Here is a 27,405-nt window from a genome sequence, read left to right as displayed (position 1 = left end):
GCTTTCCAAATAGCGCTGTGGAAAAGGCCGACACAAGCCCACATGTGACAGGGAAAATAGCCGATACTGCAGCGTGGCACCTGGGCTGGTGTAACCAGGGATGGGACCCCCCGTTTATTAATGGGTATTTTGCACACTGGTTCCAAACCATAGCGTACTGTACCAGACTGAGCTATAGATAATGACGGAACTGAGAGCATGTTATTCCAGAGAGAGTTTTTCCTGATTCTAATAAAAACACGTCTGTCAGAGGGATGACGAACAGCGTCACCTGGAGGACTGATCCTCAGAATTGGAGGCAGCGTCAGGTCGTGTACTTTCCTGTCTCCATGTTGCCGGTAAAAATAAATTCCTGAAACTTTACAAATCACAGTCCATTCACTGTTCTACAAACACAACAATCAGACTTCTGTGTCCACACAAAAATCACTAAATCCTCAATCACTGAAACATTCAGGTGCCATCTTTGTACAGAGCATTAGCACAGAGTTACCCAAACAACACATGAAGAAGAAGAAGACGTCAACAGACAACTTCCTGTTCATTTGATTCAAGCACAAAACTACTCTGAGCCTTGAACGGGAAACAAAGTGTCAGCGCTAATCTCTGCATCAACTGGAGTCAAACATTAACAGAACAACAACAATGTTATCGTCAATCAAATGACGAGAATACGTCTCATCTAACAGCCAAACAGCAGACGCAGTAGTTCACGGTTTGATTTAGATTTTTGCCTGAAAACAGAGCAATAATCTGCGAAAGTGATCGACCAAAAACCTCCTTTCACCAGAAAAGACAGTCAAGATCACATGTGTCAAAGTCAAGGCCCGGGGGCCAGATGTGGCCCGCCTCATCATTTTATGTGGCCCACGAGGTCTATGCCGCTTTAAGGCGTGAGTTTGACCATAAACTGCATTTCCCACAATGCATGATGGCGATTGTTTTACCCGTGAAGTGACGGCATCCCGGCCACTAAGTTTGCCGTGTATCATCATGAGACGAATGAACTTGGGATTGAAATATTTACAAATGATCCCAAAATGTCCAGGAAGAGAAAGATTGATGCAGATGAAAGAAAGCGTCGATAAAGATGGTGAAGGCGAATACGTGTTTGTGCTTCAAGGAGAAAAAAACCGATACGTCTTTCGCGTTATGAGGCGGTGTCGGTCGCCAAAGAGTACGATCTACGTCAGAATTTTGACGCCAAACAAGGAGTAGTAGTAGCTAGAGCTGAAAAGATTAATCGATGAATCAATTATTAATCGATTACTAAATTAATCGCCAACTATTTTATAATCGATAATCGGTTTTAAGCTTTTTTCATCAGTAAAACCAGATTTCTGATTGTTTCAGCTTCTTAAATATTTTCTTGGTTTCTTTGCTCCACATAAACAAATAAATCATCAGAACTGAATCATTTTGATTTGTGGACAAAACAAAGACGTTCAAGAACATCATCATTTCCAGCTTTGACAAACACTGATCAATGTTTTTTTTTTTTTTTACATTTTCTGACATTTTATGGACCAAACGATTCGTCGATTAATCGAGAAAATAATGGACAGATTAATCGATCATGAAAATAATCGTTACTTGCAGCTCTAGTAGTAGCCGAGTTTGCCAAAGTTAGCCTTCAAGGAAAAACAACAAATTGTCAAAGAATTAAAAGGCAAAATGAGCAGAATGTGTTCCCAAAAACCATAACAACAAACGAAGCGGCAGTGAAAGCTAGCTAGCTAGCTAGTCTTCTTCTGAGGGGGTCGTACCTATGTTCCCCGGGTTCTATGTTCCCCGTTTTTCCCAAAAAAGGTCCACTTTGTATGTGACAGTGGAACATAGGACCCTTTTTTTGAAAAAGGGTCCTATGTTCCCCGGGTTAGGGTTAGGGTTAGGGTTAGGGTTAGGACCCGGGGAACATAGGACCCGGGGAACATAGGACCCGGGGAACATAGGACCTGGGGAACATAGGTACAGTCCCCTTCTGAGGGTGCGTTTACATTTAGTTACATTTATTCTGTCTAACAGTGACATTTGTAACCATTATGCTGATGTCGCCTTCAGTGAAGATGAGTTTGACGCCCCTGGTCAAGATGAATCTATTGACTGATTGATAAATCTAATAGAAACACATTTTCACATCTATGAATGTACGATGTAGGAAAGTATTTAATAAGATAATCAGAGGTTCCAGCCGAGCTGAGCTGATACTAAACTGTGACTTCAACAGACTCCCGGCCACTGATTGGTCAGCGAGTGTCGTCACTGAAGAGTCATGAATCCAACAATGAAAACATGACGTTCGTGTCCAACATTTAGTAAAAGTAAATATCTAAAATGTCCATATTTAACAGTCTGGTATATTTAGAGACATCACTGCTGAAAGACGACCATCGTGATCACGTTCAGTGACTGAACCGTTCTGTCAACAAATCTTTTTAACGATTCACTTTCACCATAAACAACTACTTTAGTTACTAGTTTGTGTTTGTGTCGTGGAGAAAACCACGTTATCACAGGAGGAGGAGCTATGAAGTCATGGAAAACAACGTGATGATACTAAACTGATTGGACTTAGAACTTCATAAGTTTATGATCTGATTGTGTTAATGTTTGACTCCAGTTGATGTCGTTGAGTCTAAAGTTCAGATCAGAGCAGTTATTTGATCAGATTCATCAAGTTTCCTTCAGATCAGACTTGAGAAGACTTTGGTGTGTGGTTTGTTTCCTGTTCAAACAGCAGAATAACTTGACAGACGTTCAACAGCTTCATGACCATCATTTCTGACCATCAGAAGGTAACAGAACTAAACTCATCTCAAACATGATGTTTGTTACTGTGAAGCTTCATGAATGTGAGGTTTGAAACGTTTGAAATCACTGCTTTAGAGGACGTTTGTGCTTTTGCTGAAAGAGAAAACTTTCTCTGAAAAACTGTCCAGGTTCTTTTTGTCAACAAACCAAACCACGTTGATAACATGAACAGAGCTTTGACAGAGAATGAATTGACCCTGTGGTGACTTAGAGAGGCTGAAATGTCTGCTGTAATACTGCAAACCTTTCTTATTATGGGATGTGAACATGTCCTGGTTCCTCTGAACCCTGCTGACACAGTATAAATGCTGACATCTGCTGGTTGACATTTGATATGACACATTGGAATCACATGGATGCTGAGCACCAATGAGCTGAAGTTGTTTATGGTCTTAATTCACTGAGTGATGGTTTGACATCAAACCTTCTCATCATGTGAATAATAATCACACTGATTCACAACATTAACCACTGAACTTTTGTCACCAAAAACACTGAAATGTAACATTTATAAAACACTTGTGAACTCTTTCATTAACAAGTTCAGCGTGTTTGCTTTTGCTGCCTCTGCAATAATTCAAAGTCATCTTCAGTTTTCTTTGACTTTGACCTTTGACCCTCTCTCAGCTAACTTGGCTAATGCTGCTAACTGCAAAACAATCACTTGCCTGTGACATCATGTTCTTATGACTTGACTCCGCCTCCTCGGCTGGTGTTGCTGGCTCTTCTTGGTCCTGCTGGACCTGCTGGTTCACCCATGCTAACACTAACTTGGAATGGAATCCATGCTGTAATGATTGTCCTGTGTTCTCCCAGCAGGTGGCGCTCTGCTATGGATCAGATCAAGGACAGTGAAGAGGAAGCTCCGCCCTCTAAAACCACTCTGTGTGAGGAACATGAGGGTCAGAGGTCAGATGAAGATCTCATGGATCATGTGACTCGTCTCCATGTCACAGCTCAGTGTTTTATTGACACATCATGTCCTGTGTTTGTAGGAGGATCCATCAACAGAGACCAGACTCTGCTGGACCTGGACCTGGACCTGGACCTGGACCTGGACCTGGACCTGGACCTGGACCTGGACCCAGCTGTGTCTCCATGAAGAGTGACTGGTCCATGGATAATCCTATGCACTTCAAACAAGAACAGAGGTCAGATGATGGAGGTCTTCACAGGTCAACAACTCAAATGATCCACCATGTAGCACCAGAGACACCTTATATTTAGGACCTCAGATCCAGTACCAAGACATTCTGGACCCAAGTCCCAAACAGAGCCGTCTCTTTAAGCTCAGATCTGGAGCCATGAAAGAATAAGAAATGTTGAATAAATGTGGAACAGTCCTGGCTCACGTCCTTGGCTTTGGGTAAAGTGATCTGACTGAAGATGTTCTCCATGTTTTAGTGGAAGTCTTAAATGTGTTGATCAGTGTAGAGTTTGACACCGAGCAGCCGACACCATCTGGGTCAAACCATCTCTGTCTCCTGATACTGTCCATCATTAAAGACATCAATCTATCAGAGCAGATGGTGGATTTACATGTCCTGTGTTTGTAGGAGGATCCATCAACAGAGACCAGACTCTGCAGGACCTGGACCTGGACCTGGACCTGGACCTGGACCCAGCTGTTTGTCCATGAAGAGTGACTGGTCTATAGATCGTATTATTAACTTCAGGAAGAGTCAGGGGTAAATAAAAAATAGAAGTTTGTTGATTTTAGTAAACATAATTTATATTATATTATAAATAATATTGTCTATTTAACATTTATAGAATTAGGAATCAACACGTGAAACAAGACTTTCCTGGACCTGGACTTAGCTGTTTGTCCATGAAGAGTGACCAGTCTTTTGGTCGTAGTATTAACTTCAAGGATGGACAAAAACATGGTGAACTGATGTAAGAATTTCATACATAGTAACACACACTTACATGATCCTCCACCAGGGGGAGCCTGTCTAGTCCAAAACATGTTTAATCCAGAAAGCCAGTCTTCTTGTCTTTGGTGGACCAGTCCACTAAATGTCTTCAGCCTGTCCTCGTCTCTGAAAACATATCCAACAGTAAATCTAGTCAGAGTCCGTGATTGGTCAGGGACTCATGGTCAAGCCTCTCTGATTGTGTCTTTGAGACTTCACACACACACACTAGAGACTGTCCTTCAGGGACTTTTGTCTTCAAGTTGTCAAACTCATGTCATGTGACTTTGGCTGAAGAAGAAACGTAGGTGCAGCTCAGTGAAAACCTGCTTTAGTTAATGACTCTGAATGTTTTCTCCTCAGAGTTGATCAGCAGAGGACAGAGGTTCTCAGTGGTCAGTCTGTCCAGCAGCATGGAGCAGACCTGGACTCTATATTTAAGGTGTGTACATGTACATGACACTACTGTTCATATTGAAGCAGAGTCCTGGTCCTGACAGTCAGGATGCTGCTCTGTGGACCTGCAGAGTCCTGGTCCTGACAGTCTGGATGCTGCTCTGTGGACCTGCAGAGTCCTGGTCCTGACAGTCAGGATGCTGCTCTGTGGATCTGCAGAGTCCTGGTCCTGACAGTCAGGATGCTGCTCTGTGGACCTGCAGAGTCCTGGTCCTGACAGTCAGGATGCTGCTCTGTGGACCTGCAGAGTCCTGGTCCTGACAGTCAGGATGCTGCTCTGTGGACCTGCAGAGTCCTGGTCCTGACAGTCTGGATGCTGCTCTGTGGACCTGCAGAGTCCTGGTCCTGACAGTCTGGATGCTGCTCTGTGGACCTGCAGAGTCCTGGTCCTGACAGTCTGGATGCTGCTCTGTGGACCTGCAGAGTCCTGGTCCTGACAGTCTGGATGCTGCTCTGTGGACCTGCAGGACTTCACTCTGTCACTGATCATCTCAGGTTAAACTTCACATGTTCTGTTCCAGCTGCTGGAGGAGAACATCATCTGCTTTGTGAAGAACGAGCTGAAGAAGATCCAGAAGGTTCTGGGTACAGATCACACAGAAGTCTCAGAGAGTCAGAGGGAGGATGAGGAGGTGTTGGATGGTGAAGATGAGGAGCAGAGGAGGAGCAGAGAGGCCTTTATGAAGATCACAGAGAACTTCTTGAGGAGGATGAAGCAGGAGAAGCTCGCTGACTGTCTGCAGATCAGTAAGAGGACTTTTAATGTGAAAGGAAGAACATCTTATTTTCTCAATGATCCACTCACTGATTTATTTTCTTGTGTTCTTTCAGAAATCAGAGCTCCAGCTTGTCGACGTGAACTCAAATCAAACCTGAAGAAGAAGTTCCAGTGTTTGTTTGAGGGCGTGGCTAAAGCAGGAAACCCCACCCTTCTGAATGAGATCTTCACAGAGCTCTACATCACAGAGGGAGGGACTGGAGAGGTCAATGAAGAACATGAGGTCAGACAGATTGAAAGAGCTTCCTGGAAACCAGACAGAGCAGAAACAACCATCAGACAAGAAGACATCTTTAAAGCCTCAGCTGGAAGAGACGGACCAATCAGAAGAGTGATGACAAAGGGAGTGGCTGGCATTGGGAAAACAGTGTTAACACAGAAGTTCACTCTGGACTGGGCTGAAGACAAAAGCAACCAGGACATAGAGTTGACATTTCCCTTCACCTTCAGAGAGCTGAATGTGCTGAAAGAGAAGAAGTACAGTTTGGTGGAACTCATCCATCACTTCTTCACTGAAACCAAAGAAGCAGGAATCTGCAGGTTTGAAGACTTGAAGGTGGTCTTCATCTTTGATGGTCTGGACGAGTGTCGACTTCCTCTGGACTTCCACAACACTGAGATCCTGACTGATGTCACAGCGTCCACCTCAGTGGACGTGCTGCTGACAAACCTCATCAGGGGGAAACTGCTTCCCTCTGCTCGCCTCTGGATAACCACACGACCTGCAGCAGCCAATCAGATCCCTCCTGACTGTGTTGACATGGTGACAGAGGTCAGAGGGTTCACAGACCCACAGAAGGAGGACTACTTCAGGAAGAGGTTCAGAGATGAGGAGCAGGCCAGGAGGATCATCTCCCACATCCAGACATCACGAAGCCTCCACATCATGTGTCACATCCCAGTCTTCTGCTGGATCACTGCAACAGTTCTGGAGAACATGTTGAGAACCAGAGATGGAGGAGAACTGCCCAAGACCCTGACTGAGATGTACATCCACTTCCTGGTGGTTCAGTCCAAAGTGAAGAAGGTCAAATATGATGGAGGAGCTGAGACAGATCCACACTGGAGTCCAGAGAACATGAAGATGATTAAGTCTCTGGGGAAACTGGCTTTTGAGCAGCTGCAGAAAGGAAACCTGATCTTCTATGAATCAGACCTGACAGAGTGTGGCATCGATATCACAGCAGCTTCAGTTTACTCAGGAGTCTTCACTCAGATCTTTAAAGAGGAGAGAGGCCTGTACCAGGACAAGGTCTTCTGCTTTGTCCATCTGAGTGTTCAGGAGTTTCTGGCTGCTCTTCATGTTCATCTGACCTTCATCAACTCTGGAACAAATCTGATGAATCATCTTCACCAGAGTGCTGTGGACCAGGCCTTACTGAGTCCAAATGGACACCTGGACTTGTTCCTCCGCTTCCTCCTGGGTCTTTCACTGGAGACCAATCAGAAGCTCTTAAGAGGTCTACTGACACAAACAGGAAGTGGTTCACAGACCAATCAGGAAACCGCTGAGTACATCAAGGAGAAGATCAGTGAGAATCTGTCAGCAGAGAGAAGCATCAACCTGTTCCACTGTCTGAATGAACTGAACCATGGTTCTCTTGTGGAGAAGATCCAAGAGTCCCTCACATCAGGACATCTGTCCACAGAGACACTGTCTCCTGCTCAGTGGTCAGCTCTGGTCTTCATCTTACTGTCATCAGGAAAAGATCTGGAAGAGTTTGACCTGAAGAAGTTCTCTGCTTCAGAGAAGGCTCTTCTGAAGCTGCTGCCGGTGGTCAAAGCCTCCAACAAAGCTCTGTACGTGGATCAATATATAAATATTAATAAGACATATTCTAAAGAGCAGAAGATAAACATGTTTAACCTTTTGTTCATCACTGTTTTCTACCTCAGACTGAGTGACTGTAAACTCTCAGAGAGAAGCTGTGAAGCTCTGTCCTCAGTCCTCAGCTCTGTGTCCTCTAGTCTGAGACACCTGGACCTGAGGAACAATGACCTTCAGGATTCAGGAGTGAAGCTGCTGTGTGATGGACTGAAGAGTCCTCACTGTTCTCTGGAGACTCTCAGGTCAGGACTCACTTTATTTGACAGTTGATCTTTAGGTTCTTGTTGATGAAGATGTTCTGAGTTCATCATATCTTCTTAACTCCAGTCTGTCAGGTTGTCTGGTCACAGAAGAAGGATGTTCTTCTCTGACCTCAGCTCTGAACTCAGACTCCTCCCTCCTGAAAAACCTGGACCTGAGTAACAATGACCTTCAGGATTCAGGAGTGAAGCTGCTGTGTGATGGACTGAAGAGTCCTCACTGTTCTCTGGAGACTCTCAGGTCAGATGATCCATGAAAGGTTGTGTTCATTTCCTGTCTGTCCTGACATTATTCAGTCATCACTCCTTCATGTCTGTGTCTCTTTAGGTTGTCAGGTTGTCTGGTCACAGAAGAAGGATGTTCTTCTCTGACCTCAGCTCTGAACTCAGACTCCTCCCTCCTAAAAAACCTGGACCTGAGTAACAATGACCTTCAGGATTCAGGAGTGAAGCTGCTGTGTGATGGACTGAAGAGTCCTCACTGTTCTCTGGAGACTCTCAGGTCAGGACTCACTTTATTTGACAGTTGATCTTGAGGTTCTTGTTGATGAAGATGTTCTGAGTTCATCATATCTTCTTAACTCCAGTCTGTCAGGTTGTCTGGTCACAGAAGAAGGATGTTCTTCTCTGACCTCAGCTCTGAACTCCAACCCCTCACATCTGAGAGAACTGGACCTGAGCTTCAATCATCCAGGAAACTCAGGAGAGAAGCTTCTGTCTGCTGGACTGAAGAGTCCACACTGGAGACTGGACACTCTCAGGTATTCTCCTCCTCCTCTTCCTCTTCTGCTTCATCTTCAACAGCACCATTCAAACTTGTAAGAAGGTTCAGGTTGAAGATGTTCTGTTATTCTGCTGTCGTTTATGAGACAAATGTGATAAGAAGTCAGTGAATATAACCAAACATTAGTCAAACATTTTAAACACCTGTTCTTCTTCTTCTGGCTCCTGCCTTTAGGGGGCGCCACAGTGGATCATCTGCCTGATAGATATTGTTCTTGTTTAATCTCTTCTTCACTGATGTCCTCAGTATCAGGGTCAGCGTCAGACGCAGCAACAAAAGCGTCATAAAACCATATCTAACTTTAACAAACACAGACATGCTGCATATCCACAGAAAGGTCAGAAACTCAGCTAAAAGCTCATATAAATCATTCTAAAGTTCAACAAACACAGTTAAAACACACATGGATCAAACAGTAGTAGCGGAAAAAACAGTTACAGTGCACACATTGAAAAGCGGCACCAGAGCGTCAGCGTGATTATGTAAACACCAAGATTTACAGATCCAGCCCCAAAATAAGAGCAAAACAACAACTGACTTTCAAGAAAAACAAGCAGAAATATTGTCTTACCTTTGCTGTTTATCAAAACAAGTTATTTCCACCGGAACAAAACCACTTCTAATGAAGAACTACACTTCCCAGCATGCTTTGGGAACAAATCCCGGTCTGATTGATCATTACAGAGCGACATTAGATCGTTCTGATTAGAGAAAGGCCAATGTCCGCACAAATGCGTCATATGCATTTATGTCCTTTTGACTCGATAATTAAGTGATTCACACGCATTTGGAGGGCGGAGCCTGATTCTATTGGTTTAGAGGTTTGAAACGAGCTGTCAATCACCCTAATTGACCAAGGTAAACCAGAGCTATGACGCTGAGTAACTGAAGACGCTGCAGAGTCACAGAGTTGTTATTACGCACAGGGAGCATCTATTTACAGACAGTTATCATATATTTTATCATACTTAGCATGTTAAGTCCTTTTTAGACCTGTAGTGACATGTAAATAAAATTAAATGTGTTTTTAATAATTTAGTACCTAAGAAATCTCAAATGGCACAGATGGTGCCAAACTGTGCCAAAGAGAGAACGCCCAGACATCTCTTTACTAAAACCTCTGTAATTTTACTCTGCTTCACTTCAGCAGCATCAGACTTTGCACAGCTCATGTCCACATGTTGTTACATGACCTCCATGTGTTTTTAAGCTCCTACTGCTGATTTAAAGGTGATATTTGCTTTAAAATGCAATATTTTTTTAGGCGAGAGAAAAAAATCCTTCAGTGATGCTGTGTTCCATGTACATTTACTCTGACACAGTGACATCTACAGTGAAACTTACACCTCTGGTGGAATCTCACAAGTGTTATCTGTAGTTTGATACCAAGATAATCCACATAGAGCTTGTAACTGCAGAGATTTACTCTATTTAGTTTAGTTTCATGTCATTTTAGAGCAGGGACTCCACAAAGAGGCTCAGGGAAGAAGAGGTTAATAATAAACATAAAAACTAGAAACAAACACTCGACTCTCGTGAGAACGAGTGAATGTCTTATTAACAAGAGTTAAACATGTAGATAGATAGATACTTTATTCATCTCACAGAGAAATTCACATATACATATATACAGGAGTTGTCTTCTGTGTTGTCCACATGGTGGCGCTGTTAAGAAAATGCGTAGCCTCCTGAAACTGTGGTCTCTGGTTCTGCAGACACCGTCTTGTCTTTGAAACACACCTGTCCTTCATCTGACACCAGGGTGTAGTTCATCATTGTGTCCACCAGAGTGCGTCATTAAGACACAAACTCATTCAGACTGTTTCTTCCTCCAGGATGGACCATGCTGGAGAGCAGAGGCTAAAACCTGGTGTCAGGAAGTGTAAGTATGGATTTACAGGAAATAACAACATCTCAGCTGATCATCAATAAACTGCAGCTGTGTCTTGTTCTTCATCAGATTCATGTGAACTGGAACTGGACACAAACACAATGAACAGAGAACTCAAACTGTCTGAAGACAACAGGAAAGTGACCTTTGTGACAGAAGATCAGTCGTATCCTGATCATCCAGACAGATTTGATTACTGGCCTCAGTTGCTGTGTAGATCTGGTCTGACTGGTCTCTGTTACTGGGAGGTCGAGTGGAGAGGAAGTGTTTATATATCAGTGAGTTACAGAGGAATCAAGAGGAAAGACAACAGTTATGACTGTTTGTTTGGATATAATAATCAGTCCTGGAGTCTGTTCTGCTCTGATGATCATGGTTATTATGTCCTTCACTGTGATGCATTCACATCCGTCACATCGTCCTCTGTCTCTAACAGAGTCTCAGTGTTTGTGGACTGTCCTGCTGGGACTCTGTCCTTCTACAGAGTCTCCTCTGACTCACTGATCCACCTCCACACCTTCAGGACCACATTCACTCAAACACTGTATCCTGGGTTCTTTGTCTTTCCTGGTTCCTCAGTGTCTCTGTGTTCTCTGTAGAACATGAAGAGACAGCAGCTTCAGTGGTGGACGAGGTCTCACTGTTTAGAACCTGATGTTAAAGCCTCAGTAATTCATCATAAACAATGATTGTCTGTCATTAACTGAGTCGTCTACCTGTGCTGCTCATTATAATGAGCTACTGACTGTGCTGTGAGCGCCCCCTGCTGCTGAGAACCAGCCTGAAACACAGAGGTTCACACTCAGTCAAAACAGACATGAAAAAATGATTTTAGTTCAAAATAAGATGAAGTAAAACTAATGAACAAAAACAAATGTTTTAAGTGAAAATGAAAAAATAAAGTAAAAATTAATACATTTATACAAAAATAACAAAAAGTGAATCAAGTGAAATAAAATGCTTTATATAAAATAAAAGGTTTTAAATCAAATGTAAATAAAGAAGTTTCTCTGAAGATCATCATCATCATCATCATCATCATCATCTCACTGACCTGACTTTCTGTCCCAGCATGCACTGCTGCTCCTCTTCATGCAGTCTGACAACAGCGCCCCCCCCCACATCTGGCAGAACACCCTATATGTGGGGACATTTTTCGTTCTGGGGACATTATGCCCAGTCCCGATCGTGGTCCCCACAATGTGGTACAGACATGTAGATGCGTATCTGTGTGTGCTTGTATTTCTATTCTTGTGTGGACCAACCCCTGGCAAAACACCTCATTTGTGGGGACATTTTTCATTCTGGGGACATTAATTTTTTGCTGCTGGTCCTCTGCTGCCTCGTGTGGCCACTTTGTGTCACTGAGTTAAGTCTAAATTAAATATTTTTAAAGCCGAATTTTACAAAATAAGACATTTGAACTTATAGTAGTTGAGTTACTGTTATTCATTATAAACTCCCTGTTGAGATGCGTCTTATCTCTGACCTGGGCCTCTTCAAATCAAGGCTAAAAACCTATTTATTTAGGATGGGTTTTAATACCGAGTAGTATGGTGACACTTTTTATCTTTTGTCTTCTTATCTTTTATCTGATTCTGTCTTATTTTATTTTGCACTATTTTATTGGTTTTTTTGAGTGAGTGACTTTGGTGCGGGAGAGTGAGTGACTTTGGTGTGGGAGAGTGAGTGACTTTGGTGTGGGAGAGTGAGTGACTTTGGTGTGGGAGAGTGAATGACTTTGGTGCGGGAGAGTGAGTGACTTTGGTGTGAGAGAGTGAGTGACTTTGGTGTGGGAGAGTGAGTGACTTTGGTGTGGGAGAGTGAGTGACTTTGCTGTGGGAGAGTGAGTGACTTTGGTGCGGGAGAGTGAGTGACTTTGGTGTGGGAGAGTGAGTGACTTTGGTGTGGGAGAGTGAATGACTTTGCTGTGGGAGAGTGAGTGACTTTGGTGCGGGAGAGTGAGTGACTTTGGTGTGGGAGAGTGAGTGACTTTGGTGCGGGAGAGTGAGTGACTTTGGTGCGGGAGAGTGAGTGACTTTGGTGCGGGAGAGTGAGTGACTGGTGTGGGAGAGTGAGTGACTTTGGTGCGGGAGAGTGAGTGACTTTGGTGCGGGAGAGTGAATGACTTTGGTGCGGGAGAGTGAGTGACTTTGGTGTGGGAGAGTGAGTGACTTTGGTGTGGGAGAGTGAGTGACTTTGGTGTGGGAGAGTGAATGACTTTGGTGCGGGAGAGTGAGTGACTTTGGTGCGGGAGAGTGAGTGACTTTGGTGTGGGAGAGTGAGTGACTTTGGTGTGGGAGAGTGACTTTGGTGTGGGAGAGTGAGTGACTTTGGTGCGGGAGAGTGAGTGACTTTGGTGCGGGAGAGTGAGTGACTTTGGTGCGGGAGAGTGAGTGACTTTGGTGCGGGAGAGTGAATGACTTTGGTGTGGGAGAGTGAGTGACTTTGGTGTGGGAGAGTGTGTGACTTTGGTGTGGGAGAGTGAGTGACTTTGGTGTGAGAGAGTGAGTGACTTTGGTGTGGGAGAGTGAGTGACTTTGGTGTGGGAGAGTGAGTGACTTTGGTGTGGGAGAGTCAGTGACTTTGGTGTGGGAGAGTGAGTGACTTTGGTGTGGGAGAGTGAGTGACTTTGGTGTGGGAGAGTGAGTGACTTTGGTGTGGGAGAGTGAGTGACTTTGGTGTGGGAGAGTGAGTGACTTTGGTGTGGGAGAGTGAGTGACTTTGGTGTGGGAGAGTGAGTGACTTTGGTGTGGGAGAGTGAGTGACTTTGGTGTGGGAGAGTGAGTGACTGTTCAGTGAAGAAATAAAGTGTAAACATATATTTAAGACATCATAGACTTTAGCCGTTGTAGATTTTAACTCTGTGAATCTTTTCTTCGACTGTGTAAATGTAACTCGACGTCACTTTTATATATAATACTTTCAAAGGTGTAAGATGACCACGCAGTTACTCACAAACATCCAAGGTTTAGTAAATCCAAGGTTTGGTAAATCCAAGGTTTAGTAAATCCAAGGTTTAGTAAATCCAAGGTTTAGTAAATCCAAGGTTAAGTAAATCCAAGGTTTAGTAAATCCAAGGTTTAGTAAATCCAAGGTTTAGTAAATCCAACAGCAGTGAAAACCAAAAGTATGTGAACAATGATTGTCCTCAGCTGCGTCAGATCAACACTGAGCATCAACACAAACACTCAGGTGCAGACAGTTAATCACTGATGAAGGTGGACATGTGACAAACACACGCACACTGAGGACCCCGCATGGACACAACAGGCATTACAGTCAAACAGTCCTGACATCATCTCATTGGTGTGTGTGTGTGGAAACCTCACGTCCAGCGGTGACATCACACTTAAAGTTTCACAGAAGAAGAAACGCTGAGTCATATTTCACCCCCCCCCCTCCTCTTTTGTCCCTCTGTGGACACGTCCACTCATGTCCACTCATGTTCACTCATGTCCACTCATGTCCACTCATGTCCACTCATGTTGGACATTCTGAGGTCACCTCAGTTTTCAAAGGGACGACCCGCCAAATTAAAAGCCTGTTTCCGGAAATGTCCACTTTTCCCTTATGGCACTTTATTGTGAAGAAAACTTGTGTATATATATATATATATATATATTTACATATATATTAAATTGTTTATGAATTATTCATTGTTCTTATTTATTTACTTTTCAGCTTCTTAAATGTGAATCATTAAAAAAAAAAAAAAAAAATCAATATAATTGTATACATATATATATACATATGTGTATATATAGATATACACACACATATACATGTACAGTATATGATATTATATTATATAGGGTTTTATATATATGTGTGTGTGTGTGTGGAATAACATATTATATATATATACATACATTCAGGTTAATTATGATGACGTCACTTTATTATTATTACATTAATATTAAAACGCTTCATAAATTCTGGACTCAGTTCTATTTACAGCATAAAAGTGCAGACGTTTGTTGTGTTTTTCAGGTTTTTTTTTATTGAACAAAAGTATCAAAAACAAAAGACAGCAGCAGTGCAGTTACACCTGTCAGCCTGCAGTTTATTCACAGACACAACAACAACAACAACAACAACAACAACACAAACACACACAGACGCCTGCGTCTCTCTAACCGTGTGACGGTTAACCTCTCTCTGTTTGGACATAAATAAGAACACAATTCCTTCGCAGGGCGCGACAAATATTTGGCAAAAACACACACAGACGTCACAACATCTTGTGTCGCTTCTTTAAATAAATACAACTCAAAAAAAAATAACAATCTTTCTTGTGTTTTGTGTGTGTTTACATACAGAGTTAATGCACGGTCGATACAACACACATATATATATATATATATATATGTTTGTGTATATTTGTAGGATTTTTAGGTAGAAAACTAGCTTCATCGTCTCGGAGGACGTTAAAAAAACAAAGAAAGAAAGAAAAGCCCACGTCTGTTTAAGATTCAAACCATTTGTTTTAAATGCTTCGGAAAAGTCAAAGCGTCGTCTGCGTAAACTGTGAGCGTCTGAGCGGCGTTTAAAGACCTGAGTGCTGAGCGTTAGCAGCAGATTCACGACTTACAGCAGTAACGCAACAACAACAACAACAACAACAATAATAAATATACGACTTTTGCCCCCTGTTTTTTATTAACACGACAGCGACAAAAGGACAACGTGGCGTAAAGTCGGCGTCTTTTTTTTTATGTGCCTTCATCGTCTGGAAATCACTTTGGTAGAAAAGATTCAAAAATAGCTGGAAATTAAACGTTTGTGGTGGTTTTTTTTTTTTCTTTTGTTAGTGCTTTAGCAAGTCCTCGGCCCTGACTGTCCACCATGTCCACCTCTGTCCACTCGTGGCGTGGACGGCGAGCATACCATTTGGGTGCGTTAATATTTTGTTATTACTCAGATTTAGCATTTTTATGCTCCTCGACAGTAAAAACAAAGGTTTATATTTGTGACACGATATCGATTTAAATGTTTGTGTTTTTTTCCATCAGTATTTACGACGTTGGTGGAAGAAAAGATGCGAAGAGCGAAGCATCTGTGTACGAAGTTACGCTGGAAAACGACGCACAAGACCGTGAAGATGATGGTGATGGAGATGGAGATGGAAGGTAAAACCATGGACAGACATTTAAAACCAGAAAGGAATCACAACAAGTTCCAAAATCTACTTAATGTTTTAAAATATACTTATAATTGGAAAAGCGACCATTAGACATTTATAAATTTGATGGCACTGTTGAGATTCTCCACTGGAAAAGTCTTTATTCATAAATGATCATTTTCTTATAGTTTTCTTGTGTTTTTTTTAAAGTATTTATGACGTTTACGAGACAAAAGTATCTTCAGCGATTGCGAAGAGCGAAGGATCTGTGTACGAACAAACGCTCGAGAGTGACGACGACGACGGAAGGTAAAAACTTTACAGACATGTTTCTTAAGGTCAAATGTGTTGACTCGTCGTTTTGCTCCTTATGAGAAAATAAATACAAACAATAAAAAATACACACATGAAATATAAAAGGAGGGAAATCAGGAAATAATGATTTATACTAAAAAAAAAATGTGTTTCATTTTCAGTGTTTATGACGTTTACGAGACAAAAGTCTGGAGTGAGAAAAACGACGGATCCGTGTACGAACAAACGCTCGAGAGCGACGACGACGACGGAAGGTAAAAGGTCATCGTTTCTGTCGTCGTTTTGCTCTTTTAAAAGATGCAAAACTGTGAAAGAACAAGAAAAAAATCAGGAAACATTCTTTTAAATTGAAAAAATTCAATATATAACATTAATGTCCACATTTTGGACATTTGCACGTTAATTATCATCGTTGCTCCACAAACGTATTATAATAATGATTTATTCTCACATTCAAATGTTTCCAGTGCAATGAAAAAAAAACCTGTTTTCCATTTTCTTCAGTATTTGCGACGTTTACGAGGAACAAAAGTCGTTGACGTCAGGAAAAAGCGAAGGATTCCTGTACGAACATACGCTCTGTGATGAAGAAGATAAAGAATACGATGACGTTTATAGAAGGTAAAACGTAGCCGACATCGACTTCACTCTGGATTTGAACGTGTTAAAATATATTTCATATTTTTTTCTGAATTATTTTTTTTTTGGTTTTGTTTTGTTTCGTTTGTTAAATTAGTTTTTACCACGACGCAGCTTTGGCGCCCGTGAGGAGCGAGGGATCCACGTATCAACAAACTGTAAACGACGACAGACGCCGTCACCACGACCACGAAAGGTAAAGACGTTTGAGGCCTCGTTCCATTTAGTTCTGATCCACGCGGGAACGCGGCGAAGTGAAACGGCGTCTTGTGAAGGAAATAAACGCAACGACAAACACGTGAAGAAGAAGAAGAAGATGAGACACAGTGAAGGTTCAGTGGAAACACTTCAGTTTGGAATGCAGCCACAGTCACATTTAAATTGCTCCAGAGCAGAAAAGGCAAATCTTTCTCTTTGAAAATATCACTAAATGTTTTGTTTCTCTCAGCATCGACGACGTTGACCTCACACCTGAGGATGTGCTGCACGCCGACCAGCGTCCCAACGTCTACGGACGCCAGGATGACGAAGAGTAAGAAAGACGAAAATCACAAGTGTAGTTTTTGTACTGCAGTTTGTCGATGGAAGACGCTCATTTTGCTTCTCAGTCAAAACACAAACAACTGTGTAACTGAACCAAACGACGTAGATGCTCCGGAAAAATCCATGTAACGCGATGACGTCACGAAAGCTAGCGTTAAAAGCTTCTTTAAAAGAGGTCGTATCAGAAATGGAGGACGGTTGTGTTCCCGTCGCTCCCTGAACAACAGAGACCAAAGAAAGATCGACTACATGGGAAAAGATGCTTTGACTCGAGCTGTTTGTCGCACTTTAGCTTGACGGTATTTTAGCTTAGCATTAGCCCCAGGTGAGAAGTCCCCACTTGTACTGTATGTAGTTGTAAGCAGATATGACACGATACATGCACAGTTTGATCTAAGGTCGTCGTAGTCCGACTAAGACAGACAATCAGACAAGAGTCCTGTGTACGTGTGACTCTGCCCCCGTAGGTGGCGCTGTGTCTCTCTATAAGCCAAGTGTGAACAGTTGAAACTCGACTTTCCGTTCAGTTTTTTCGTCGATCGTTGATCTTTTTCCTCCACAGTCTTTATCAGGAGATTCAAGATCTTCTCGGCGCTGAGTGGAAACAGACGGACGAGAAAGATCTGGACTCCATATTTACGGTGAGCTCGTGAACAGACGCAGCCGCTTCTGCCAAACACATCAACACAATTGAACAAATCTATGGGCACAAAGTTGACTGGACACACATCTCACGTGAGGTAAATCCAAAAAGAAAATGATTCCAGAGCTGCTGTATCCTGACATCTTCAACTTCCTGATCAACGTCCCTTCATTGTACTCTCTGGATCAGTGGGGATCCTGTAAAATGTTCTACCGTTAGCCTGTTAGCCTGTTAGCCTGTCTCTGTCCACCATCAGCCGGAGAACAGACGAGTTTTCTGACATATTCCCAGATTTATGTGTTGTCTTCTTAGTACGTCATGTCTATAGAAGTGAACAGCATCCTTCCCTGCCAGAATTTGACGCATAACTATATATATATATGTGTGTGTGTGTCTCTCCTTCAGCGACTGCAAGAGAACATCTCAAAGTTCATGAATAGCCAGCTGGAGAGGTTCCAGAGGGCTCTCAGTCCAGAGTGCCCAGAACACATGTACTTAGAGAGCCACTGTGAGGACGAGGGCATGATCTACAGCGACGACGAAGATCAGAGGAGGAGGTGCAGGAAGGCGTTTCTGAAGATCACACTGATCTTTCTGAGGAGAATGGGGATGGAAGATCTGGCTAACTCTCTAAAAAACAGTAAGAGACTTTGAGAAAGACGGTTTTACCCAAACGTTCCTTGTTCCACAAAGTATGTGCTGCTTATGAGGTCAAAGTCATCATCTCAGGTCTCTGATTGTTTGTTTGTCCAGGAACGAGAGCAGCGGTGTGCCAACGGAAAATGAAGTTGGCGTTAAAGAATAAGTTTCAGAGTGAATTAAAGGGAATTAGCACAACGGGAAAGCAGAGCCTCCTGAATCCGATCTACATGGATCTCTACATCGCAAAGGGAGGAACCGACGAGGACATTTCTGAGTATGACGTCAAACAGTTTGAGGCAGCTTCTTGTAAACCACAAGACATCTTTAAAGCCTCAGCTGGAAGAGACGGACCAATCAGAAGAGTGATGACAAAGGGAGTGGCTGGCATTGGGAAAACAGTGTTAACACAGAAGTTCACTCTGGACTGGGCTGAAGACAAAAGCAACCAGGACATAGAGTTGACATTTCCCTTCACCTTCAGAGAGCTGAATGTGCTGAAAGAGAAGAAGTACAGTTTGGTGGAACTCATCCATCACTTCTTCACTGAAACCAAAGAAGCAGGAATCTGCAGGTTTGAAGACTTGAAGGTGGTCTTCATCTTTGATGGTCTGGACGAGTGTCGACTTCCTCTGGACTTCCACAACACTGAGATCCTGACTGATGTCACAGCGTCCACCTCAGTGGACGTGCTGCTGACAAACCTCATCAGGGGGAAACTGCTTCCCTCTGCTCGCCTCTGGATAACCACACGACCTGCAGCAGCCAATCAGATCCCTCCTGACTGTGTTGACATGGTGACAGAGGTCAGAGGGTTCACAGACCCACAGAAGGAGGACTACTTCAGGAAGAGGTTCAGAGATGAGGAGCAGGCCAGGAGGATCATCTCCCACATCCAGACATCACGAAGCCTCCACATCATGTGTCACATCCCAGTCTTCTGCTGGATCACTGCAACAGTTCTGGAGAACATGTTGAGAACCAGAGATGGAGGAGAACTGCCCAAGACCCTGACTGAGATGTACATCCACTTCCTGGTGGTTCAGTCCAAAGTGAAGAAGGTCAAATATGATGGAGGAGCTGAGACAGATCCACACTGGAGTCCAGAGAACATGAAGATGATTGAGTCTCTGGGGAAACTGGCTTTTGAGCAGCTGCAGAAAGGAAACCTGATCTTCTATGAATCAGACCTGACAGAGTGTGGCATCGATATCACAGCAGCTTCAGTTTACTCAGGAGTCTTCACTCAGATCTTTAAAGAGGAGAGAGGCCTGTACCAGGACAAGGTCTTCTGCTTTGTCCATCTGAGTGTTCAGGAGTTTCTGGCTGCTCTTCATGTTCATCTGACCTTCATCAACTCTGGAACAAATCTGATGTCAGAAGAACCAACAATGATCCAGAGGTCCAGTCTGTGGTCCAGACTGAGGTCCAGACAGAGGTCCAGACTGTTTAGACACAAACTGAATCCTCTGCACCAGAGTGCTGTGGACCAGGCCTTACTGAGTCCACATGGACACCTGGACTTGTTCCTCCGCTTCCTCCTGGGTCTTTCACTGGAGACCAATCAGAAGCTCTTAAGAGGTCTACTGACACAAACAGGAAGTGGTTCACAGACCAATCAGGAAACAGCTGAGTACATCAAGAAGAAGATCAGTGAGAATCTGTCAGCAGAGAGAAGCATCAACCTGTTCCACTGTCTGAATGAACTGAACCATGGTTCTCTTGTGGAGGAGATCCAAGAGTCCCTCACATCAGGACATCTGTCCACAGAGACACTGTCTCCTGCTCAGTGGTCAGCTCTGGTCTTCATCTTACTGTCATCAGGAAAAGATCTGGAAGAGTTTGACCTGAAGAAGTTCTCTGCTTCAGAGGAGGCTCTTCTGAAGCTGCTGCCGGTGGTCAAAGCCTCCAACAAAGCTCTGTACGTGGATCAATATATAAATATTAATAAGACATATTCTAAAGAGCAGAAGATAAACATGTTTAACCTTTTGTTCATCACTGTTTTCTACCTCAGACTGAGTGACTGTAAACTCTCAGAGAGAAGCTGTGAAGCTCTGTCCTCAGTCCTCAGCTCTGTGTCCTCTAGTCTGAGACACCTGGACCTGAGGAACAATGACCTTCAGGATTCAGGAGTGAAGCTGCTGTGTGATGGACTGAAGAGTCCTCACTGTTCTCTGGAGACTCTCAGGTCAGATGATCCATGAAAGGTTGTGTTCATTTCCTGTCTGTCCTGACATTATTCAGTCATCACTCCTTCATGTCTGTGTCTCTTTAGGTTGTCAGGTTGTCTGGTCACAGAAGAAGGATGTTCTTCTCTGACCTCAGCTCTGAACTCAGACTCCTCCCTCCTAAAAAACCTGGACCTGAGTAACAATGACCTTCAGGATTCAGGAGTGAAGCTGCTGTGTGATGGACTGAAGAGTCCTCACTGTTCTCTGGAGACTCTCAGGTCAGGACTCACTTTATTTGACAGTTGATCTTGAGGTTCTTGTTGATGAAGATGTTCTGAGTTCATCATATCTTCTTAACTCCAGTCTGTCAGGTTGTCTGGTCACAGAAGAAGGATGTTCTTCTCTGACCTCAGCTCTGAACTCCAACCCCTCACATCTGAGAGAACTGGACCTGAGCTTCAATCATCCAGGAAACTCAGGAGAGAAGCTTCTGTCTGCTGGACTGAAGAGTCCACACTGGAGACTGGACACTCTCAGGTATTCTCCTCCTCCTCTTCCTCTTCTGCTTCATCTTCAACAGCACCATTCAAACTTGTAAGAAGGTTCAGGTTGAAGATGTTCTGTTATTCTGCTGTCGTTTATGAGACAAATGTGATAAGAAGTCAGTGAATATAACCAAACATTAGTCAAACATTTTAAACACCTGTTCTTCTGGCTCCTCCTTTTAGGGGGCGCCACAGTGGATCATCTGCCTGATAGATAATGTTCTTGTTTGACAGGAGTTATAAATGTATATACAGGAGTTGTCTTCTGTGTTGTCCACATGGTGGCGCTGTTAAGAAAATGCGTAGCCTCCTGAAACTGTGGTCTCTGGTTCTGCAGACACCGTCTTGTCTTTGAAACACACCTGTCCTTCATCTGACACCAGGGTGTAGTTCATCATTGTGTCCACCAGAGTGCGTCATTAAGACACAAACTCATTCAGACTGTTTCTTCCTCCAGGATGGACCATGCTGGAGAGCAGAGGCTAAAACCTGGTGTCAGGAAGTGTAAGTATGGATTTACAGGAAATAACAACATCTCAGCTGATCATCAATAAACTGCAGCTGTGTCTTGTTCTTCATCAGATTCATGTGAACTGGAACTGGACACAAACACAATGAGCAGAAGACTCAAACTGTCTGAAGACAACAGGAAAGTGACCAATGGGAGAGAAGATCAGTCGTATCCTGATCATCCAGACAGATTTGATTACTGGCCTCAGTTGCTGTGTAGATCTGGTCTGACTGGTCTCTGTTACTGGGAGGTCGAGTGGAGAGGAAGAGTTGATATATCAGTGAGTTACAGAGGAATCAAGAGGAAAGAGAACAGTGATGACTGTTTGTTTGGACGTAATAATCAGTCCTGGAGTCTGTTCTGCTCTGATGATCGTTATTCTATCGTTCACTGTGGTAAATCAACATCCATCACATCGTCCTCTGTCTCTAACAGAGTCTCAGTGTTTGTGGACTGTCCTGCTGGGACTCTGTCCTTCTACAGAGTCTCCTCTGACTCACTGATCCACCTCCACACCTTCAGGACCACATTCACTCAAACACTGTATCCTGGGTTCTATGTCTGGCTTGGTTCCTCAGTGTCTCTGTGTTCTCTGTAGAACATGAAGAGACAGCAGCTTCAGTGGTGGACGAGGTCTCACTGTTTAGAACCTGATGTTAAAGCCTCAGTAATTCATCATAAACAATGATTGTCTGTCATTAACTGAGTCGTCTACCTGTGCTGCTCATTATAATGAGCTACTGACTGTGCTGTGAGCGCCCCCTGCTGCTGAGAACCAGCCTGAAACACAGAGGTTCACACTCAGTCAAAACAGGCATCATCATCATCATCATCATCATCATCCTAACCCTTACACTATATATGCCTTTCATTCCTTATTTTGAGCCGATTTTATTTTGTTTTGGGTCATTTTTTTTGTTTTTTGTTTTTTACAATCAATTCAAACATTCAATAAATACCAATGATTCAAAATGTTTGATAGAAAATGTGCAAATGTTCTAAAGTGCCAATTAATATGAAAATGTCATTATTTATGTTCAATGTTCAACAAGATGTTAAAGATGCAAGAACACAAACTCCAAATCGTGCAAAAATCCCCAGTGATGAATTTTGAAAAAGAAACGACAACAAGATGAATCAAAGATGGCTTCTTGACCGCTTGTAACTAACCTCTTCATTCAAAAGCTCTATGTGGATTATCTTGGTATCAAACTACAGATAACACTTGTGAGATTCCACCAGAGGTGTAAGTTTCACTGTAGATGTCACTGTGTCAGAGTAAATGTACATAGAACACAGCATAACTGAAGGATTTTTTTCTCTCGCCTAAAAAAATATTGCATTTTAAAGCAAATATCACCTTTAAAATCAGCAGTAGGAGCTTAAAAACACATGGAGGTCATGTGACAACATGTGGACATGAGCTGTGCAAAGTCTGATGCTGCTGAAGTGAAGCAGAGTGAAATTACAGAGGTTTTAGTAAAGAGATGTCTGGGCGTTCTCTCTTTGGCACAGTTTGGCACCATCTGAGTCATTTGAGATTTCTTAGGTACCAAATTATTAAAAACACATTTAATTTTATTTAATATGTCACTACAGGTCTAAAAAGAACTTGTTTGGGGAAAAACCCCCCAAAAAAAGTATGATAACTGTCGTACAACTGTAAATAGATGCTCCCTGTGCGTAATAACAACTCTGTGACTCTGCAGCGTCTTCAGTTACTCAGCGCCATAGCTCTGGCTTACCTTGGTCAATTAGGGTGATTGACAGCACGTTTCAAACCTCTAAACCAATAGAATCAGGCTCCGCCCTCCAAATGCGTGTGAAGCACTTCATTATCGAGTCAAAAGGACATAAATGCATATGACGCATTTGTGCGGACATTCGCCTTTCTCTAATCAGAACGATCTAATGTCGCTCTGTAATGATCAATCAGACCGGGATTTGTTCCCAAAGCATGCTGGGAAGTGTAGTTCTTCATTAGAAGTAAAAACTGCGTGTGTGTGTGTGTGCATGCTTGTCTCTTTCTATGCTTATGTGGACCACCCCCTTGCCAAACACCTTCTTTATGTCATTATGGCCGGTCTAGAATGTGGTCCCCACAATGTGGTACAGACCTGTAGATGTGTGTGTGTGTGTGTGTGTGTGTTCTTTTCTTTCTATGTTGTGCTGAGTCGTCTACCTGTGCTGCTCATTATAATGAGCTACTGACTGTGCTGTGAGCGCCCCCTGCTGCTGAGAACCAGCCTGAAACACAGAGGTTCACACTCTAGTTCAAAATAAGATGAAGTAAAACTAATGAATAAAAACGTTTTAACTGAAAATGAAGAAAGGTAAAAAAAGGAATAAATAAAATACAACAAATGTTTCAAATAAATGTATACAAAAATAACAAAAACTGAATTGAGTGAAATTAAAAGATACAGAAAAGTAAAACTAAGTAAAAATTAAAAAAATGCTTATGATAAAATAAAATGAAAGGTTTTAAATCAAATATAAAACAAAGTAAACAAAGATGTTTGACTCTTTGTCTAAAAAACATCATCTTCTCACTGACGAGCCTTTCTGTCCCAGCATGCACTGCATGAGAGTTACACACACACAAACCACCAGAGGGCGCCGTTCACCATGACATGAATTATAAAGGCAACACTTTGTTATGGAGGCAGCAGTCGAGCAGCACTGATTTTCTCTATGGACTTTGGTGTGGGAGAGTGAGTGGTTTACAAAAGTCTGTCTCACAGTGAAGATAAAGATGTGAACTTGTTTTTTTCTCTCTCAGTTCTGTCGACTTCACATTGAAAATGACAGAAACCATTTATTCTTTGGACTCTTTAACCTTTGAAGTTACTTTCACATTTTGTGAAACATGCGGATGCTAAAGGCTACGCTAAAATAGTCCAGCTCTTCTTCGGCCTGTGGCGTCAGCGCCGCCGTCCACACAGAGATGATGACTTTGAGGGACGGGAAAACGAGACCCACACCAGCAGATTGCGTCATAAAACGTGGGCTGATGAATGAGGAAGTGCGATCGCGGACGTCGAGCCGCGGCGGTTTCTGCAGGTGAAACCGAGGGAAACTCAGGACGACCTCTGTTCTCCTGCTGCTCCGTCAACGACAGCCACGGGAAACTCACCACGGTTTCCAGAAAATCATTTTATTGACCTCATCAGAGTCTGTGGTTTCTGTTTCTGTGGCTTCATGAAATAATCAATCAATAAAAAAAAACAACACAACAAATCTCTACTTTCATCTACTTTGTTGTGTTGATCACGAGGTACAGACGCAGGCAAACGTCTCACCGAGTTAAATCTGTCAGATTAAGTCTACGCTCTATAGATTTGTGTTTGCAGTACGAGAATAAAATGTAAAACTTTAAATCTTTTCTGTTACAGACTAAAAAACAATAAAGTTATTCTTTCTTCTCTTCTATATTTTGTTATCTTTAATGTTAATAAGCATACAATGTTATGCAGAGGTGTACTTATAACTATTTTAACGACAAATGATACGACTACATCTTTATGCAAGTGGGTTATAACAGAAAATAATTGAGAACCACTGCATTAAACTGTTAGACAGACTTTTCCTGTAGATAAAAGTTTATAAACGTTCACTCACTCTCCCACACCAAAGTCCATAGAGAAAATCAGTGATTTTAGCTCACAGGGACACAGGAGCTGCTGGTCCTCTGCTGCCTCGTGTGGTCACTTTGTGCCACTGAGTTAACTGAGAGTGAGTTTGTTGGGTTTTCTTAATTCTTTCTTCCACTATAAGCGTTTTTCATTCCCTCTGGCGCCCCCACGGACGCCGTGACTCACAATCCAATCCTCGACGTCATCCCGCGACCAAACCAAAGATGGTTCCGTCAGAACAGGTCACCGATTGCTGCCACTTTACTTTTCTTCTTCTGTTTTTTAATTCAAGCCGTTTCCTGCAGCACTTCCTGTTCTGTGGTGAAAATAACTGGAACTGAACTCGACGGACACTAAATATAACGGCTGTGAAACGAGGACACCTGACGTCACTAAGTGCTCAGGAGGAGTTGTTTCAAAAAAGAATATTTACATATATCATAAATAATATATATGCAGGAATATACAGTCAAATAGATGTAAGTGGTTAATTAAGTGAAACTGCACTAAACCAGAACCACACACACACACGCACGCACGCACGCACACACACACACACACACACACACACACACACACACACACGCTTTATAACATTGACTTATATTCATTTCCAGGAGACTTACTCTAACCTTTACCATAATTACTACTGGCCTAATCCTAATCCTAACTCTAATCTGACCCTAACTCTTCCTAACTCTAATCTGACCCTAACTCTACCCTCAACCTAACCCTTAAAACATATATTAACCTGAAAAATTTATTAATTTATGTGATGGGGACTTTTTGTCCCGACAAGCAAGAATGTCCCCATTGTGTGAGTGTGGAAACAGTTTAGGTCCCCACAACAAAAGTAATACATGGACGGACACACACAGCCAAATGGGGACCATGTGTTTCTTAAGTGGTTTATGGGGACCATGTGTTTTTAAGTGGTTTATGGGGACCATGTCTTTTTTCACTGGTTTATGGGGACCATGTGTTTTTAAGTGGTTTATGGGGACCATGTCTTTTTTTCACTGGTTTATGGGGATCATGTGTTTTTAAGTGGTTTATAGGGACCATGTCTTTTTTTCAGTGGTTTATGGCGACCATGTGTTTTAAGTGGTTTATGGGGACCATGTCTTTTTTCACTGGTTTATGGGGACCATGTGTTTTTAAGTGGTTTATGGGGACCATGTCTTTTTTTCACTGGTTTATGGGGACCATGTGTTTTCAGTGGTTAATGGGGACCATGTGTTTTTTCACTGGTTTATGGGGACCATGTTGTTTTTCACTGGTTTACGGGGACCATGTGTTTTTTCACTGGTTTAGCTGGACCATGTGCTTTTTCAGTAGTTTATGGGGACCATGTGTTTTTTCAGTGGTTTATGGGGACCATGTGTTTTTAAGTGGTTTATGGGGACCATGTCTTTTTTCACTGGTTTATGGGGACCATGTGTTTTTAAGTGGTTTATGGGGACCATGTCTTTTTTTCACTGGTTTATGTGGACCGTGTGTTTTTAAGTGGTTTATGGGGACCGTGTCTTTTTCACTGGTTTATGGAGACCGTGTGTTTTTTCACTGGTTTATTGGGACCATGTGTTTAAGTGTTTTATGGGGACCAGTGCTTTGTGGGGACTGTGTGTTTTTATAGTTGTCTAGGGGGACTGTGTGTTTTTTGAGTGGTTTATGGGGAGTGTGTTTTTATCCAGTTAATGGGGACCGTATGTTTTGTCAGTGCTGTGCGGGGACCTTGTCTTTTTTCAGTGCTTTTTGGTGACTGTGTGTTTTGTCTGTGCTTTGTGGGAACCGTGTGTTTTTTGAGTGGTTTAGCTGGACCATGTGCTTTTTCAGTTGTTTATGGGGACCGTGTGTTTTGTCAGTGCTTTGCGGGAACCATGTGTTTTTTCAGTGCTTTGTGGGGACC

At 42.7% G+C, this 27,405-nt stretch overlaps 1 protein-coding gene across 1 annotated transcript; it reads left to right on the top strand.

Annotated features, from left to right (window-relative positions):
- Positions 1 to 3,604: 3,604 nt before the first annotated feature.
- LOC310934885 (uncharacterized protein) lies at positions 3,605 to 22,459 on the top strand (the record flags this gene model as incomplete). Its single annotated transcript, XM_083898685.1, has 22 exons — positions 3,605 to 3,720; positions 5,094 to 5,172; positions 5,708 to 5,933; positions 6,018 to 7,764; positions 7,861 to 8,034; positions 8,640 to 8,813; positions 10,672 to 10,718; positions 10,797 to 11,313; positions 15,743 to 15,859; positions 16,063 to 16,161; positions 16,329 to 16,421; positions 16,672 to 16,788; positions 16,904 to 17,002; positions 17,255 to 17,338; positions 17,912 to 17,990; positions 18,398 to 18,632; positions 18,746 to 18,930; positions 18,991 to 20,822; positions 20,910 to 21,083; positions 21,169 to 21,342; positions 21,808 to 21,854; positions 21,933 to 22,459. The coding sequence occupies 22 exons, from the start codon at positions 3,605 to 3,607 to the stop codon at positions 22,457 to 22,459; spliced, it is 6,942 nt and encodes a 2,313-aa protein (XP_083754811.1).
- Between the last annotated feature and the right edge of the window lie 4,946 nt (positions 22,460 to 27,405).

Source organism: Microchirus variegatus (assembly GCF_963457635.1).
Source record: "Microchirus variegatus genome assembly, chromosome: 12".
Lineage (NCBI taxonomy): Eukaryota > Metazoa > Chordata > Actinopteri > Pleuronectiformes > Soleidae > Microchirus > Microchirus variegatus.
This window is presented reverse-complemented; position numbering and strand designations above follow the sequence as displayed.